Source organism: Oncorhynchus mykiss, chromosome 18 (assembly GCF_057628025.1).
Source record: "Oncorhynchus mykiss isolate SJ-2025 chromosome 18, ASM5762802v1, whole genome shotgun sequence".
NCBI classification, from domain to species: domain Eukaryota; kingdom Metazoa; phylum Chordata; class Actinopteri; order Salmoniformes; family Salmonidae; genus Oncorhynchus; species Oncorhynchus mykiss.
In genome coordinates, this window is record NC_143039.1 from 25,300,001 (window position 1) to 25,312,691 (window position 12,691).

The window sequence follows — 12,691 nt, forward strand, 5'->3', positions numbered from 1 at the left end:
CCCCCCACCGCCATAATTGGATATACACACCCCTCCCCAGCTCAGCACGCTGTTCATTGTTCTGGTGTAAAAACTACTTACACTACTGACAATGGAAGGAACACACACACTCATACACACACACACACCTTACTCTACTCTCAAACTTTTACTTCTCTACCATACGTGTGCACGTCTCCATGGTTACATCACAAAATCTCCAGGCTGCATTACATCATCACAAAAGACACCTAATTAGAAACAGCCGCTCTAGAACTCATTGTGTGTGTGTGTGTGTGTGTGACGGTGTGTGTACGTGTGTGTGTCTAGAGACAATCCATAGAGGGTTGGTCAGAGGAAACAGATTTGTGACCCACTCCCTCTGAGCAGGAAACCACTCTCACACACATTCTGTACCCCGTTTTAGCCACACACAGAGAAGACAGGAATGGGAGCACACAAGGTCATTGGTGGTGTTCTAACAAACACTACTTTATCAGAGGCTGGTGCTTCAGTCAGTGTGTGAAGGGTTATCAAATGGCTATTTTAGCTTTGGTCAAGTCAGCTAGAGGGGAGATAACAGGGAGGCTATGTAGTATGCATCGAAGCAGGCTTTATCTCCTAGCTTGTGTTAACAGTCTGTGACAGCCGAGTGTGTTTCTATCTGGTACTAAACAGAGACACAAAGGTGTGTGTGTGTGCGTGTGCGTGTGTGTGTACGTGTGCGTGTGTGTGTGTGTACCTTTAGGTGTTGAAGCTGTCTTCTGTCATCTTCCAGCTGTCTCCTCTTATTCTCGATCTCTGTCTGCCTCTTCCTCTTCTCCTGTAAAGATACACACATACACACACACAGAGTAAGTGGCCATGTTAAGCATTTTAACCAATGTGATGTGTGCTGTGTCTGCATGTTCATGCCGGATATGAGTCCATTACTGCTTCTAGCATTAGCCTAATGCTTCTGGATTTTCAGCTACAGACATTCATCTACAGGCTCTATGTGGTTAGGAGGTCTGGAGGGATAGCGTGTATGGAGAGATAGAGGGATAGGAGGTCTGGAGGGATAGGAGGTCTGGAGGGACAGGAGGTCTGGAGGGATAGGAGGTCTGGAGGGATAGGGGGTCTGAAGGGATAGGAGGTCTAGAGGGATAGGAGGTCTGGAGGGATAGGAGGTCTGGAGGGATAGGGGGTCTGGAGGGATAGGAGGTCTGGAATGATAGGGGGTCTGGAGGGATAGGGGGTCTGGAGGGATAGGGGGTCTCGAGGGATAGGAGAGATAGGAGGTCTGGAGGGATAGGGGTCTGGAGGGATAGGAGGTCTGGAGGGATAGGGGGTCTGGAGGGATAAGAGGTCTGGAGGGATAGGAGGTCTGGAGGGATAGGGGGTCTGGAGGGATAGGAGGTCTGGAGGGATAGGGGGTCTGGATGGATAGGGGGTCTGGGGGATAGGAAGTCTGGAGGGATAGGGGGTCTGGAGGGATAGGAGGTCTGGAGGGATAGGGGGTCTGGAGGTCTGGAGGGAAAGGAGGTCTGGAAGGATAGGAGGTTTGGAGGGATAGGAGGTCTGGAGGGATAGGGGGTCTGGAGGTCTGGAGGGAAAGGAGGTCTGGAGGGATAGGGGGTCTGGAGGGAAAGGAGGTCTGGAGGGATAGGGGGTCTGGAGGTCTGGAGGGAAAGGAGGTCTGGAGGGATAGGGGGTCTGGAGGGATAGGGGGTCTGGAGGTCTGGAGGGAAAGGAGGTCTGGAGGGATAGGGGGTCTTGAGGGATATGAGGTCTGGAGGGATAGGGGGTCTGGAGGGATAGGGGGTCTGGAGGGATAGGGGGTCTTGAGGGATAGGAGGTCTGGAGGGATAGGGGGTCTGGAGGGATAGGGGGTCTGGAGGGATAGGGGGTCTGGAGGGATAGGGGGTCTTGAGGGATAGGGGGTCTTGAGGGATAGGGGGTCTGGAGGGATAGGGGGTCTTGAGGGATAGGAGGTCTGGAGGGATAGGAGGTCTGGAGGGATAGGGGGTCTGGAGGGATAGGGGGTCTGGAGGGATAGACGGGATAGGAGGTCTGGAGGGATAGGAGGGATAGGAGGTCTGGAGGGATAGGGGGTCTTGAGGGATAGGAGGTCTGGAGGATAGGAGGTCTGGAGGGATAGGAGGTCTGGAGGGATAGGGGGTCTGGAGGGATAGGGGGTCTGGAGGGATAGGGGGTCTGGAGGGATAGGGGGTCTTGAGGGATAGGAGGTCTGGAGGGATAGGAGGTCTGGAGGGATAGGGGGTCTGGAGGGATAGGGGGTCTGGAGGGATAGACGGGATAGGAGGTCTGGAGGGATAGGAGGGATAGGAGGTCTGGAGGGATAGGGGGTCTTGAGGGATAGGAGGTCTGGAGGATAGAAGGTCTGGAGGGATAGGGGGTCTGGAGGGAAAGGGGGTCTGGAGGGATAGGAGGGATAGGAGGTCTGGAGGGATAGGAGGTCTGGAGGGCTAGGAGGTCTGGAGGGATAGGGGGTCTGGAGGGATAGGAGGTCTGGATGGATAGGAGGTCTGGAGGGATAGGGGGTCTTGGGGGATAGGAGGTCTGGAGGGATAGGGGGTCTGGAGAGATAGTGGGTCTTGAGGGATAGGGGGTCTGGAGGGATAGGGGGTCTGGGGGGATAGTGGGTCTTGAGGGATAGTGGGTCTGGAGGGATAGGTGGTCTGGAGGGATAGTGGGTCTTGATGGATAGTGAGTCTTGAGGGATAGGGGTTCTGGAGGGATGGTGGGTCTGTAGGAATAGTGGGTCTTGAGGGATAGGAGGTCTGGAGGGATAGAGGGTTTTGAGGGATAGGGGGTCTGGAGGGATAGGAGATCTGGAGGGATAGGGGGTCTGGAGAGATAGTGGGTCTGGAGGGATAGGGAGTCTGGAGGGATAGGGGGTCTTGAGGGATAGGGGGCCTGGAGGGATAGTGGGTCTTTAGGGATAGGGGGTCTGGAGGGATAGTGGGTCTTGAGGGATAGTGGGTCTTGAGGGATAGGGGGTCAGGAGGGATAGTGGGTCTGGAGGGATAGTGGGTCTTGAGGGATAGGGGGTCTTGAGGGATAGGGTTCTGGGGGGAGAGTGGGTCTTGAGGGATAGGGGGTCTTGAGGGATAGTTGGTCTTGAGGGATAGTGGGTCTTGAGAGATAGGGGGTCTGGAGGGATAGGGGGTCTTGAGGGATAGTGGGTCTGGAGGGGTAGTGGGTCTTGAGGGATATGGGGTCTGGAGGGATAGGGGGTCTTGAGGGATAGGGGGTCTGGAGGGATAGTGGGTCTGGAGGAATAGTGGGTCTTGAGGGATAGGAGGTCTGGAGGGATAGAGGGTTTTGAGGGATAGGAGGTCTGGGGGGATAGGAGGTCTGGAGGGATAGGGGGTCTTGAGGGATAGGAAGTCTGGAGGATAGGAGGTCTGGGGGGATAGGAGGTCTGGAGGGATAGGGGGTCTTGAGGGATAGGGGGTCTTGAGGGATAGGGGGCCTGGAGGGATAGGAGATCTGGAGGGATAGGGGGTCTGGAGAGATAGTGGGTCTGGAGGGATAGGGAGTCTGGCGGGATAGGGGGTCTTGAGGGATAGGGGTCCTGGAGGGATAGTGGGTCTTGAGGGATAGGGGGTCTGGAGGGATAGTGGGTCTTGAGGGATAGTGGGTCTTGAGGGATAGGGGGTCAGGAGGGATAGTGGGTCTGGAGGGATAGTGGGTCTTGAGGGATAGGGGGTCTGGGGGGAGAGTGGGTCTTGAGGGATGGGGGTCTTGAGGGATAGTTGGTCTTGAGGGATAGTGGGTCTTGAGAGATAGGGGGTCTGGAGGGATAGGGGGTCTTGAGGGATAGTGGGTCTGGAGGGGTAGTGGGTCTTGAGGGATATGGGGTCTGGAGGGATAGGGGGTCTTGAGGGATAGGGGGTCTGGAGGGATAGTGGGTCTGGAGGAATAGTGGGTCTTGAGGGATAGGAGGTCTGGAGGGATAGAGGGTTTTGAGGGATAGGAGGTCTGGGGGGATAGGAGGTCTGGAGGGATAGGGGGTCTTGAGGGATAGGAAGTCTGGAGGATAGGAGGTCTGGGGGGATAGGGGGTCTTGAGGGATAGGAAGTCTGGAGGATAGGAGGTCTGGATGGATAGGAGGTCTGGAGGGATAGGAGGGACCCAGTTTGGGAAACCCTGATCTAACACAAGATCTCATATTTTCCGTTCGAACATCGACGTACAGTATTATGGATCAACTTCTATTTTTGATGCATTAATTCGGCACGGTAGCAGGGTTATAATTCGGCATGGTTACAGGGTTAATTCGGCATGGTTACAGGGTTATAATTCGGCACGGTTACAGGGTTAATTCGGCATGGTTGCAGGGTTAATTCGGCATGGTAGTAGGGTTAATTCGGCATGGTTACAGGGTTATAATTCGGCATGGTTACAGGGTTAATTCGGCATGGTTACAGGGTTAATTCGGCATGGTTAATTCGGCATGGTTACAGGGTTAATTCGGCATGGTTGCAGGGTTAATTCGGCACGGTTGCGCTGTTAATTTGCATGGTTAATTCGGCATGGTTGCATGGTTAATTCGGCATGGTTACAGGGTTAATTCGGGATGGTTGAAGGGTTAATTCGGCACGGTTGCGGTGTTAATTTGCATGGTTAATTCGGCATGGTTGCAGGGTTAATTCGGCATGGTTCATTTGGCATGGATACAGGATTAATTCAGCATGGTTGCAGGGTTAATTCGGCACGGTTGCGGTGTTAATTTGCATGGTTAATTCGGCATGGTTGCAGGGTTAATTCGGCATGGTTCATTTGGCATGGATACAGGGTTAATTCAGCATGGTTGCAGGGTTAATTTGGCATGGTTACAGGGTTAATTCGGCATGGTTACAGGGTTAATTCGGCATGGGTGCAGGGTTAATTCGGCATGGTTACAGGGTTAATTCGGCACGGTTGCAGGGTTAATTCAGCACAGTTACAGGGTTAATTTGGCATGGTTACAGGGTTAATCCGGCACGGTTACAGGGTTAATTCGGCATGGTTACAGGGATAATTCGGCATGGTTACAGGGTTAATTCGGCATGGTTACAGGGTTAATTCGGCATGGTTACAGGGTTAATTCGGCATGGTTACAGGGTTAATTCGGGCATTGTTGCAGGGTTAATTCGGCATGGTAGCAGGGTTAATTCGGCATGGTTACAGGGATATTTCGGCATGGTTACAGGGTTAATTCGGCACGGTTGCGGTGTTAATTTGCATGGTTAATTCGGCATGGTTGCAGGGTTAATTCGGCATGGTTCATTTGGCATGGATACAGGGTTAATTCATCATGGTTGCAGGGTTAATTCGGCACGGTTGCGGTGTTAATTTGCATGGTTAATTCGGCATGGTTGCAGGGTTAATTCGGCATGGTTCATTTGGCATGGATACAGGGTTAATTCAGCATGGTTGCAGGGTTAATTTGGCATGGTTACAGGGTTAATTCAGCATGGTTGCAGGGTTAATTCGGCACGGTTGCGGTGTTAATTTGCATGGTTAATTCGGCATGGTTGCAGGGTTAATTCGGCATGGTTCATTTGGCATGGATACAGGGTTAATTCAGCATGGTTGCAGGGTTAATTTGGCATGGTTACAGGGTTAATTCGGCATGGTAGCAGGGTTAATTTGGCATGGTTACAGGGTTCATTTGGCATGGTTACAGGGTTAATTCAGCATGGTTACAGGGTTAATTTGGCACGGTTGCAGGGTTAATTTGGCATGGTTACAGGGTTAATTCAGCAACTCAGAAATTTGCACCCAGTGCTGGGCAATTGCTTTTCTTTGGTGAGTGCAACGTTCTCAGGAACTTTTCAAACGTCTGAAATCGAAGTCTATTTCTGTTGATCAGGCTGGTCTAACAGGAGTCTATCATTATTAATGGTTGTATGAAAACATGTGTGTGTGTGTGTGTGTGTGTGTGTGTGTGTGTGTGTGTGTGTGTGTGTGTGTGTGTGTGTGTGTGTGTGTGTGTGTGTGTGTGTGTGTGTGTGTGTGTGTGTGTGTGTGTGCGTGCATTCGTGCGTGTGTGTGTCACTTACAGCGATGGCCTGAATTCTCTCCTGCTGCGAAACCTCAGCCATCCTGAGAGAGAGAAATAAAGTTAGTGAGATAGAAGAATAACAGAGTGATGTCAACATTCCTGCTTTAATAGATTCCAGAGCTCTGGCAGGGAATAGCGCTCTGTCTCATTGGGAAGACTTGGGAAGATAGTGTAGAGCTGTTCTGGTCCTGGATGTGGTTGATGTGGATGGTCTGATCTGTGTGTGTGTGTGTGTGTGTGTGTGTGTGTGTGTGTGTGTTTGTGCGTAATTGTAGCCTGAGGGAGAACAGGTAGTAAAATATACTGGACCCCTCTGTTCATTTGATTTTATATATCTGCTGCAGGACTGCTGATGATCATGAGTGAGCATGTGAAAGAGAGAGAGAGAGAGAGAATGAACAGCACGTCAGAAAGCAGCTCACTGTAATTGAAGAATCCATAGACTCTGACCACTTCTGGGAAAATTGGAAACCACTAAACAAACAACAACATGAAGAGTTATTTATCCACAATGGAGATGTATGGATAAACCACTTCTCCAATATTTTAGGCCCTGTAACAAAAAACTAACAGCGAAAACATATACATGATCAAATACAAATCTTAGAATCAACTATTAAAGACTACCAGAACCCACTGGATTCTCTAATTACATTGAATGAATTATAGGACAAAATACAAACCCTCCAACCCAAAAATGCCTGTGGTGTTGATGGTATCCTCAGTGAAATTAGAAGATTTACAGACAACAAATTCCAATTGGCTATACATAAACTCTCCTAAACTCTTTACTCTTCCCCAATATTTGGAACCAAGGACTGATCACCCCAATCCACAAAAGTGGAAACAAATTTGACCCCAATAACTACCGTGGGATAGCAACCTTGGGAAAATCCTCTGCATAATCATTAACAGCAGACTCGTACATTTGCTCAGTGAAAACAATGTACTGAGCAAATGTCAAATTGGCTTTTTACAAAATTACCGTACGACAGACCACATATTCACCCTGCACACCCTAATTGACATACGAATAAACCAAACAAAGACAAAGTCTTCTCATGCTTTGTTGATTTAAAAAAAAACTGACTCAATTTGGTATGAGGGTCTGCTACACAAATTGATGGAAAGTGGTGTTGGGGGTAAAGCATACGACATAAATCCATATACACAAACAAGTGTGCAGTTAAAATTGGAACAAAACACATTTATTTCCACAGGGCCATGGGATGAGACAGGGATGGAGCTTAAGCCCCACCCTCTTCAACATATATATCAACGAATTGGCGAGGGCACTAGAACAGTCTGCAGCACCCGGCCTCACCCTACTAGAATATGAAGTCAAATGTCTACTGTTTGCTGATGATCTGGTGCTTCTGTCCCCAACTATGGAGGACAGATTCAGCCAGATATGGGCCCTGACAGCAAATCTCAGTAAGACCAAAAATAATGGTGTTCCAAAAAAGGTCCAGTCGCCATCCATCTAGACACCGTAGCCCTAGGGCAAACAAAAAACTATAAATACTTCAGCCTAAACATCAGTGCCACAGGTAACTTCCACAAAGCTGTGAACGAGCTGAGAGACAAGGCAAGAAGGGCCTTCTATGCCATCAAAAGGAACATCAAATTCGACATACCAATTAGGATCTGAATAAAAATAATTGAATCAGGTATAGAACCCATTGCCCTTTATGGTTCTGTGGTCTGCGGTCTGTGGTCTGCTCACCAGCCAAGAATTCACAAAATGGGACAAACACCAAATTGAGACTCTGCATGCAGAATTCTGCAAAAAGGCCGCCATAGGCAGACCTGGCTCTCCAGAGAAGACAGGCTATGTGCACACTGACCCACAAAATGAGGTGGAAACTGAGCTGCACTTCCTAACCTCCTACCAAGTGTATGACCATATTAGAGAAACATATTTCCCTCAGATTACACAGACCCACAAAGAATTCGAAAACAAATCCAATTTTGATAAACTCCCATATCTACTGGTTGAAATACCACAGCAGCCAGATTTGTGACCTGTTGCCACAAGAAAAGTGAAGAACAAACACCATTGTAAATACAACCATCGTAAATACAACAATCGTTACAACACTGTATATGTACATAATATGACATTTGAAATGTCTTTATTCTTTTGGAACTTCTGTGAGTGTAATGTTTACTGTTAATTTGTATTGTTTATTTCAACATACAGGGCCAAAGCATACTGTTTATTTTCACATTTTCTGCAGGAGAGGAGACTGCCTGAGTGTCCTCCCTGTACTCAGGGCCGGGTTAATGGAGGGGCTTACCTACTGCTATAACAGCCTCCACTCTTCTGGGAAGGCTTCCACTATTTGGAACATTGCTGTGTGGACTTGCTTCCATTTAGCCACAAGAGCATTAATGAGGTCTGGCTCGCAGTCGATGTTCCAATTCATCCTAAAGGTGTTTTATGTAGTTGAGGTTAGAGCTAGGTGCAGTACTAAGGGGACCTAGCCCAAACCATGAAAAACAGCCCCAGACCATTATTCCTCCTCCACCAAACTTTACAGTAGGCACTATGAATTGGGGCAGGTAGCGTTCTCCTGGCATCTGCCAAACCCAGATTCGTCCGTCAGACTTCCAGATGGTGAAGCGTGATTCATCAATCCAGAGAAGGCGTTTCCACTGCTCCAGAGTCCAATGGCAGCGAGCTTTACACCACCCCAGCCGACGCTTGGCATTGCGCATGGTGGTCTTACGCTTCGAATACACCGACAGCGTCCTTGCCCAAAATAGTATGCAGCATCATCTGGAAATGTGTGCAACAAAAGTTCAACATTCACCTTCTGCTACCATTTCAGTCAAGCCATCTACGCATACAGTTTGATGCATACGTTCAATAAATCCAAGGTATTCACCACACCGAACGCACTGCAACTGCCTCTGCAACGCAATGCTGCAAGGCAAGCGGAGCGTTTCATTGGAAATGAATGTAATTCCGGTGTACCAAAATGCAATGATGCTGTCAGTGTGATCGAAGCATTAGGCTTGTGTGTGTGTGTGTGTGTGTGTGGCTGCTCGGCCATGGAAACCCATTTTTTTGTATTTTCATTTATTTTGTATTTTACCCCCCCCCCCCCCCCCCTTTTTTCTCCACAATTTCGATCTTGTCTCATCGCTGTAACTCCCCAGCTGTCTCGGGAGAGGCGACGGTGGAATCATGTGTCCTCCGGAACATGACATGCCTAACCGCGCTCCTTAACACTCGCCAGCTTAACCCGGATCCAGCCACACCAATGTCGGAGGAAACCGTTCAACTGGTGACTGGGGTCAGCCTGCAGGCACTCGGCCAAACAAGCAGTCAATAGGGTGTGATGAGCCAAGTAAAGCCCCCCCGGCCAAACCCTCACCTAACCCGGACGACACTGGGCCAAACCCTCGCCTAACCCGGACGACGCTGGGTCAAACCCTCGCCTAACCCGGACAACGCTGGGCCAAACCCTCGCCTAACCCGGACGACACTGGGCCAAACCCTCGCCTAACCCGGATGACACTGGGCCAAACCCTCGCCTAACCCAGACGACACTGGGCCAAACCCTCGCCTAACCCGGACGACACTGGGCCAAACCCTTGCCTAACCCGGACGACGCTGGGCCAAATCCTCGCCTAATCCGGACGACACTGGGCCAAACCCTCATCTAACCCGGACGACACTTGGCCAATTGTGTGCCGTCCTATGGGACTCCTGGCCACGGCCGGTTGTGGCACAGCCCGGGAATGAACCCAGGTCTGTAGTAACGCCTCTAGCACTGTGATGCAGTGCCTTAGACCGCTGCGGCCCTCGGGAGACCCATGGAAACCCATTTCATGAAGCTCCCGACCAACAGTTATTTTGCTGACGTTGCTTCCAGAGGCAGTTTGGAACTCGGTAGTGAGTGTTGCAACCGAGGACAGACGATTTGTACATGCTAAGCGTTTCAGCACTCGGCAGTCCCGTTCTGTGAGTTTGTTTGGCCTACCGCTTCGCGACTGAGCCGTTGTTGCTCCTAGACGTTTCCACTTCATAATAACAGCACGTACAGTTGACCGGAGCAGCTCTAGCAGGGCAGAAATTTGACGAACTGACTTGTTGGAAAGGTGGCCTATGACGGTGGCATGTTGAAAGTCACTGAGCTCTTCAGTAAGGCCATTCTACTGCCAATGTTTGTCTATGGAGATTTTATACACCTATCAGCAACGGGTGTGGCTGGAATAGCTGAATCCACTCATTTGAAGGGGTGTCAACATACTTTTGTATATATAGTCTATATTGCCTCCCAATATTGTACAATGTGTATCGCTTCATTGGCCTGGGCTATTATTTGTTTAAATTCCAGACCAGATTGATCTCAGTTTGTTAGTGTCAGAGTAGCCACTGATTTTGGTTATTTGTGTGGTATTAGAAACGATTCCGCTAATGTCTTCTGTCTTGTAAAGTATGTAGCATTGTATGAAATGCGTTTTTAAAAGGCAAAACAAATATTGGACGCTGCAAACAAGTGTTCCCCATGTGTGGAAATCCTAAAAACGCCCCTGCTCAACTGTAGCCTACATTACAAATGTTATTATGGCTTTATTATAATGGGGCTTTTTCTTCAACAGGAAACCACGCATTGAATTGCAACTTGGATTTGGATTTGTTTACAGAAAATAATGGTGTTCCAGGAAGTGTGTTGGGGCTAAAAAAAACTGTGCCCCGGGGTCTATGATTTCTTAATCCGGCTATGGCTGTAATGTATATTGTTTATTTATTTACGTAAGACTAGTATTTATTATCATATTGCTTTGTTCACATTATTGTCATGCATTTCCATGTATGCATTAACGGGATTTGTATAATTTATAATTATATTATGCCTACATTAGAAAACACACACTGTCTCTTCATCTCGTCTTCCTTCTATTCTGCATCTGTCTCTCTGCTCCATCCCCTTCTCTCCTCACCTCCATCCTTCATCGCTGTTCCGTGATGCTGAGGCAGTGGAGCGCTACGGCTAGTCAACCAATTCGCGGAAATCAGGCTAAGTATAGTCGTGAGTAGACACTGCGTGTAACGAGCAGACAGACAGCCGGGCTACTTACCCAATAGCGGAGTCCTTTAACTTGTCACCGATGGCGTCTCTCTCCTTTGGCGTCTCTCTCATCCTAGTTTCATCCACACTGAAATAAAATAGCACTGCGACGGTTTCCTCTTCGTTCACTGTGTATGCTTATAGTCTATGTTTACTGGCGTATAGCTTCAAAACAGTCGGGTTTCCTCCCCTCCTCTCTCCCCTTCGCCTCCTCCGTTCTCCCTCTCCTCTCTCCTGACACCCTTCCGTTGGCCGCAGAGGAGTCGCGGGAACGCCCGAGCTGTGTGTGTATGCGTGTGTCGGGGTAGCTCGTGTCGCTCAACACTACAACAGAGAGAGAACAAGCTGTCGGTTATTTATCTTCGATCCACGACATTACAGGAGTTCGTGGGTGAATTGGCGGGTTTGGGAGAGAAGAAAGCTCTCCGGGTTCCCTCAAAATTATGATATGCTTGTCTCCTGTAGGCGACCTGTTTTGCAGAAAGGTTTGTGCTCTCACCAGCTCGCCAAACACAGGGAGGGAGAGAGGATGAGGGAGAGAGGACGAGTGAGAGAGGACGAAAGAGAGAGAGAGAGGTGGGATACGCCTTCCTCCCGAGATAAAGAGTCCCAGGGTGTGTTGTTTACTGATATGATATTGAGGCCTCTGTTTCTAAATGCGCTCTGGGTCTAGCCGACAGTCTGATGCAGACATACAGTATGATAACAATAGCTGCCAATGAGGCTCTACCACAAACACAATTCATTACATTTGAATGCTGATTCAGTCAGGAAACAGAGTTCAAAAGACATTAAAGGTCCCGAACAGTCATTCTGAAATGTACCTTTTCTCTCATGGCTAACTACCAGGAAGTTTGAAAAGATAGGCTGAGTGGGCAGGGAGCTTATATTCAGGAGCTCACCTTGACTGACAGCTCTTTGAAACACCTATGTCAAGCAAATTGGATGCAGTGAGCACTGTTGCAGTAAAATCATCTCAAGCAAATTTGCTGATGCACAAAGCAACTGAAACAACAGTGAAATTGGATCAATTTCACAATGAGGCCAATGATGACTTTAAAACAGTTACAGAGTTTAATGTCTGTGATAGGAGAAAACTGAGGATGGATCAACAACATTGTAGTTACTCCACAATGCTAACCTAAATGACAGAGGGAAAAGAAGGAAGCCTGTACAGAATCAAAATATTCCAAAACATGCATCCTGTTTGCAACAAGGAGCTAAAGTAATATTTAAGCAGCAAAGCAATTCACTTTTTGTCCTGAATACAAAGTGTTATGTTTGGGGCAAATCCAATACAACACATTACTGAGTACCATATTTTCCATATTTTCAAGCATAGTGGTGGCTGCATCATGCTATGGGTATGCTTGTAATTGTTAAGGTCTGGGGAGTTTTTCAGGACAACAAAAAATATGGAATGGAGCTTAGCACAGGCAAAATCCTAGAGGAAACCTGGTTCAGTTTGCTTTCCATCAGACACTGGGAGATTAATTCACCTTTCAGCAGGACAATAACCTAAAACACGAGGCCAAATCTACGCTTGAGTTGCTTACTAAGAAGACAGTGAATG

The 12,691-nt window shown here is 48.5% G+C and overlaps 1 protein-coding gene across 1 annotated transcript in view; it reads right to left on the reverse strand.

The window, feature by feature from the left end:
- Positions 1-11,804, reverse strand: part of LOC118941106 (paralemmin-3) — a 17,755-nt gene extending 5,951 nt beyond the window's left edge. Inside the window, exons 1-3 of the mRNA XM_090207946.1 lie at positions 11,129-11,804; positions 6,033-6,075; positions 722-802 (exon numbers count right to left, since the gene is read on the reverse strand). Coding sequence (XP_090064072.1) covers positions 722-802; positions 6,033-6,075; positions 11,129-11,190 — 186 coding nt within the window. The 5' untranslated portion in view covers positions 11,191-11,804. The remainder of the gene's footprint in view (positions 1-721; positions 803-6,032; positions 6,076-11,128) is intronic.
- Positions 11,805-12,691: the final 887 nt, after the last annotated feature.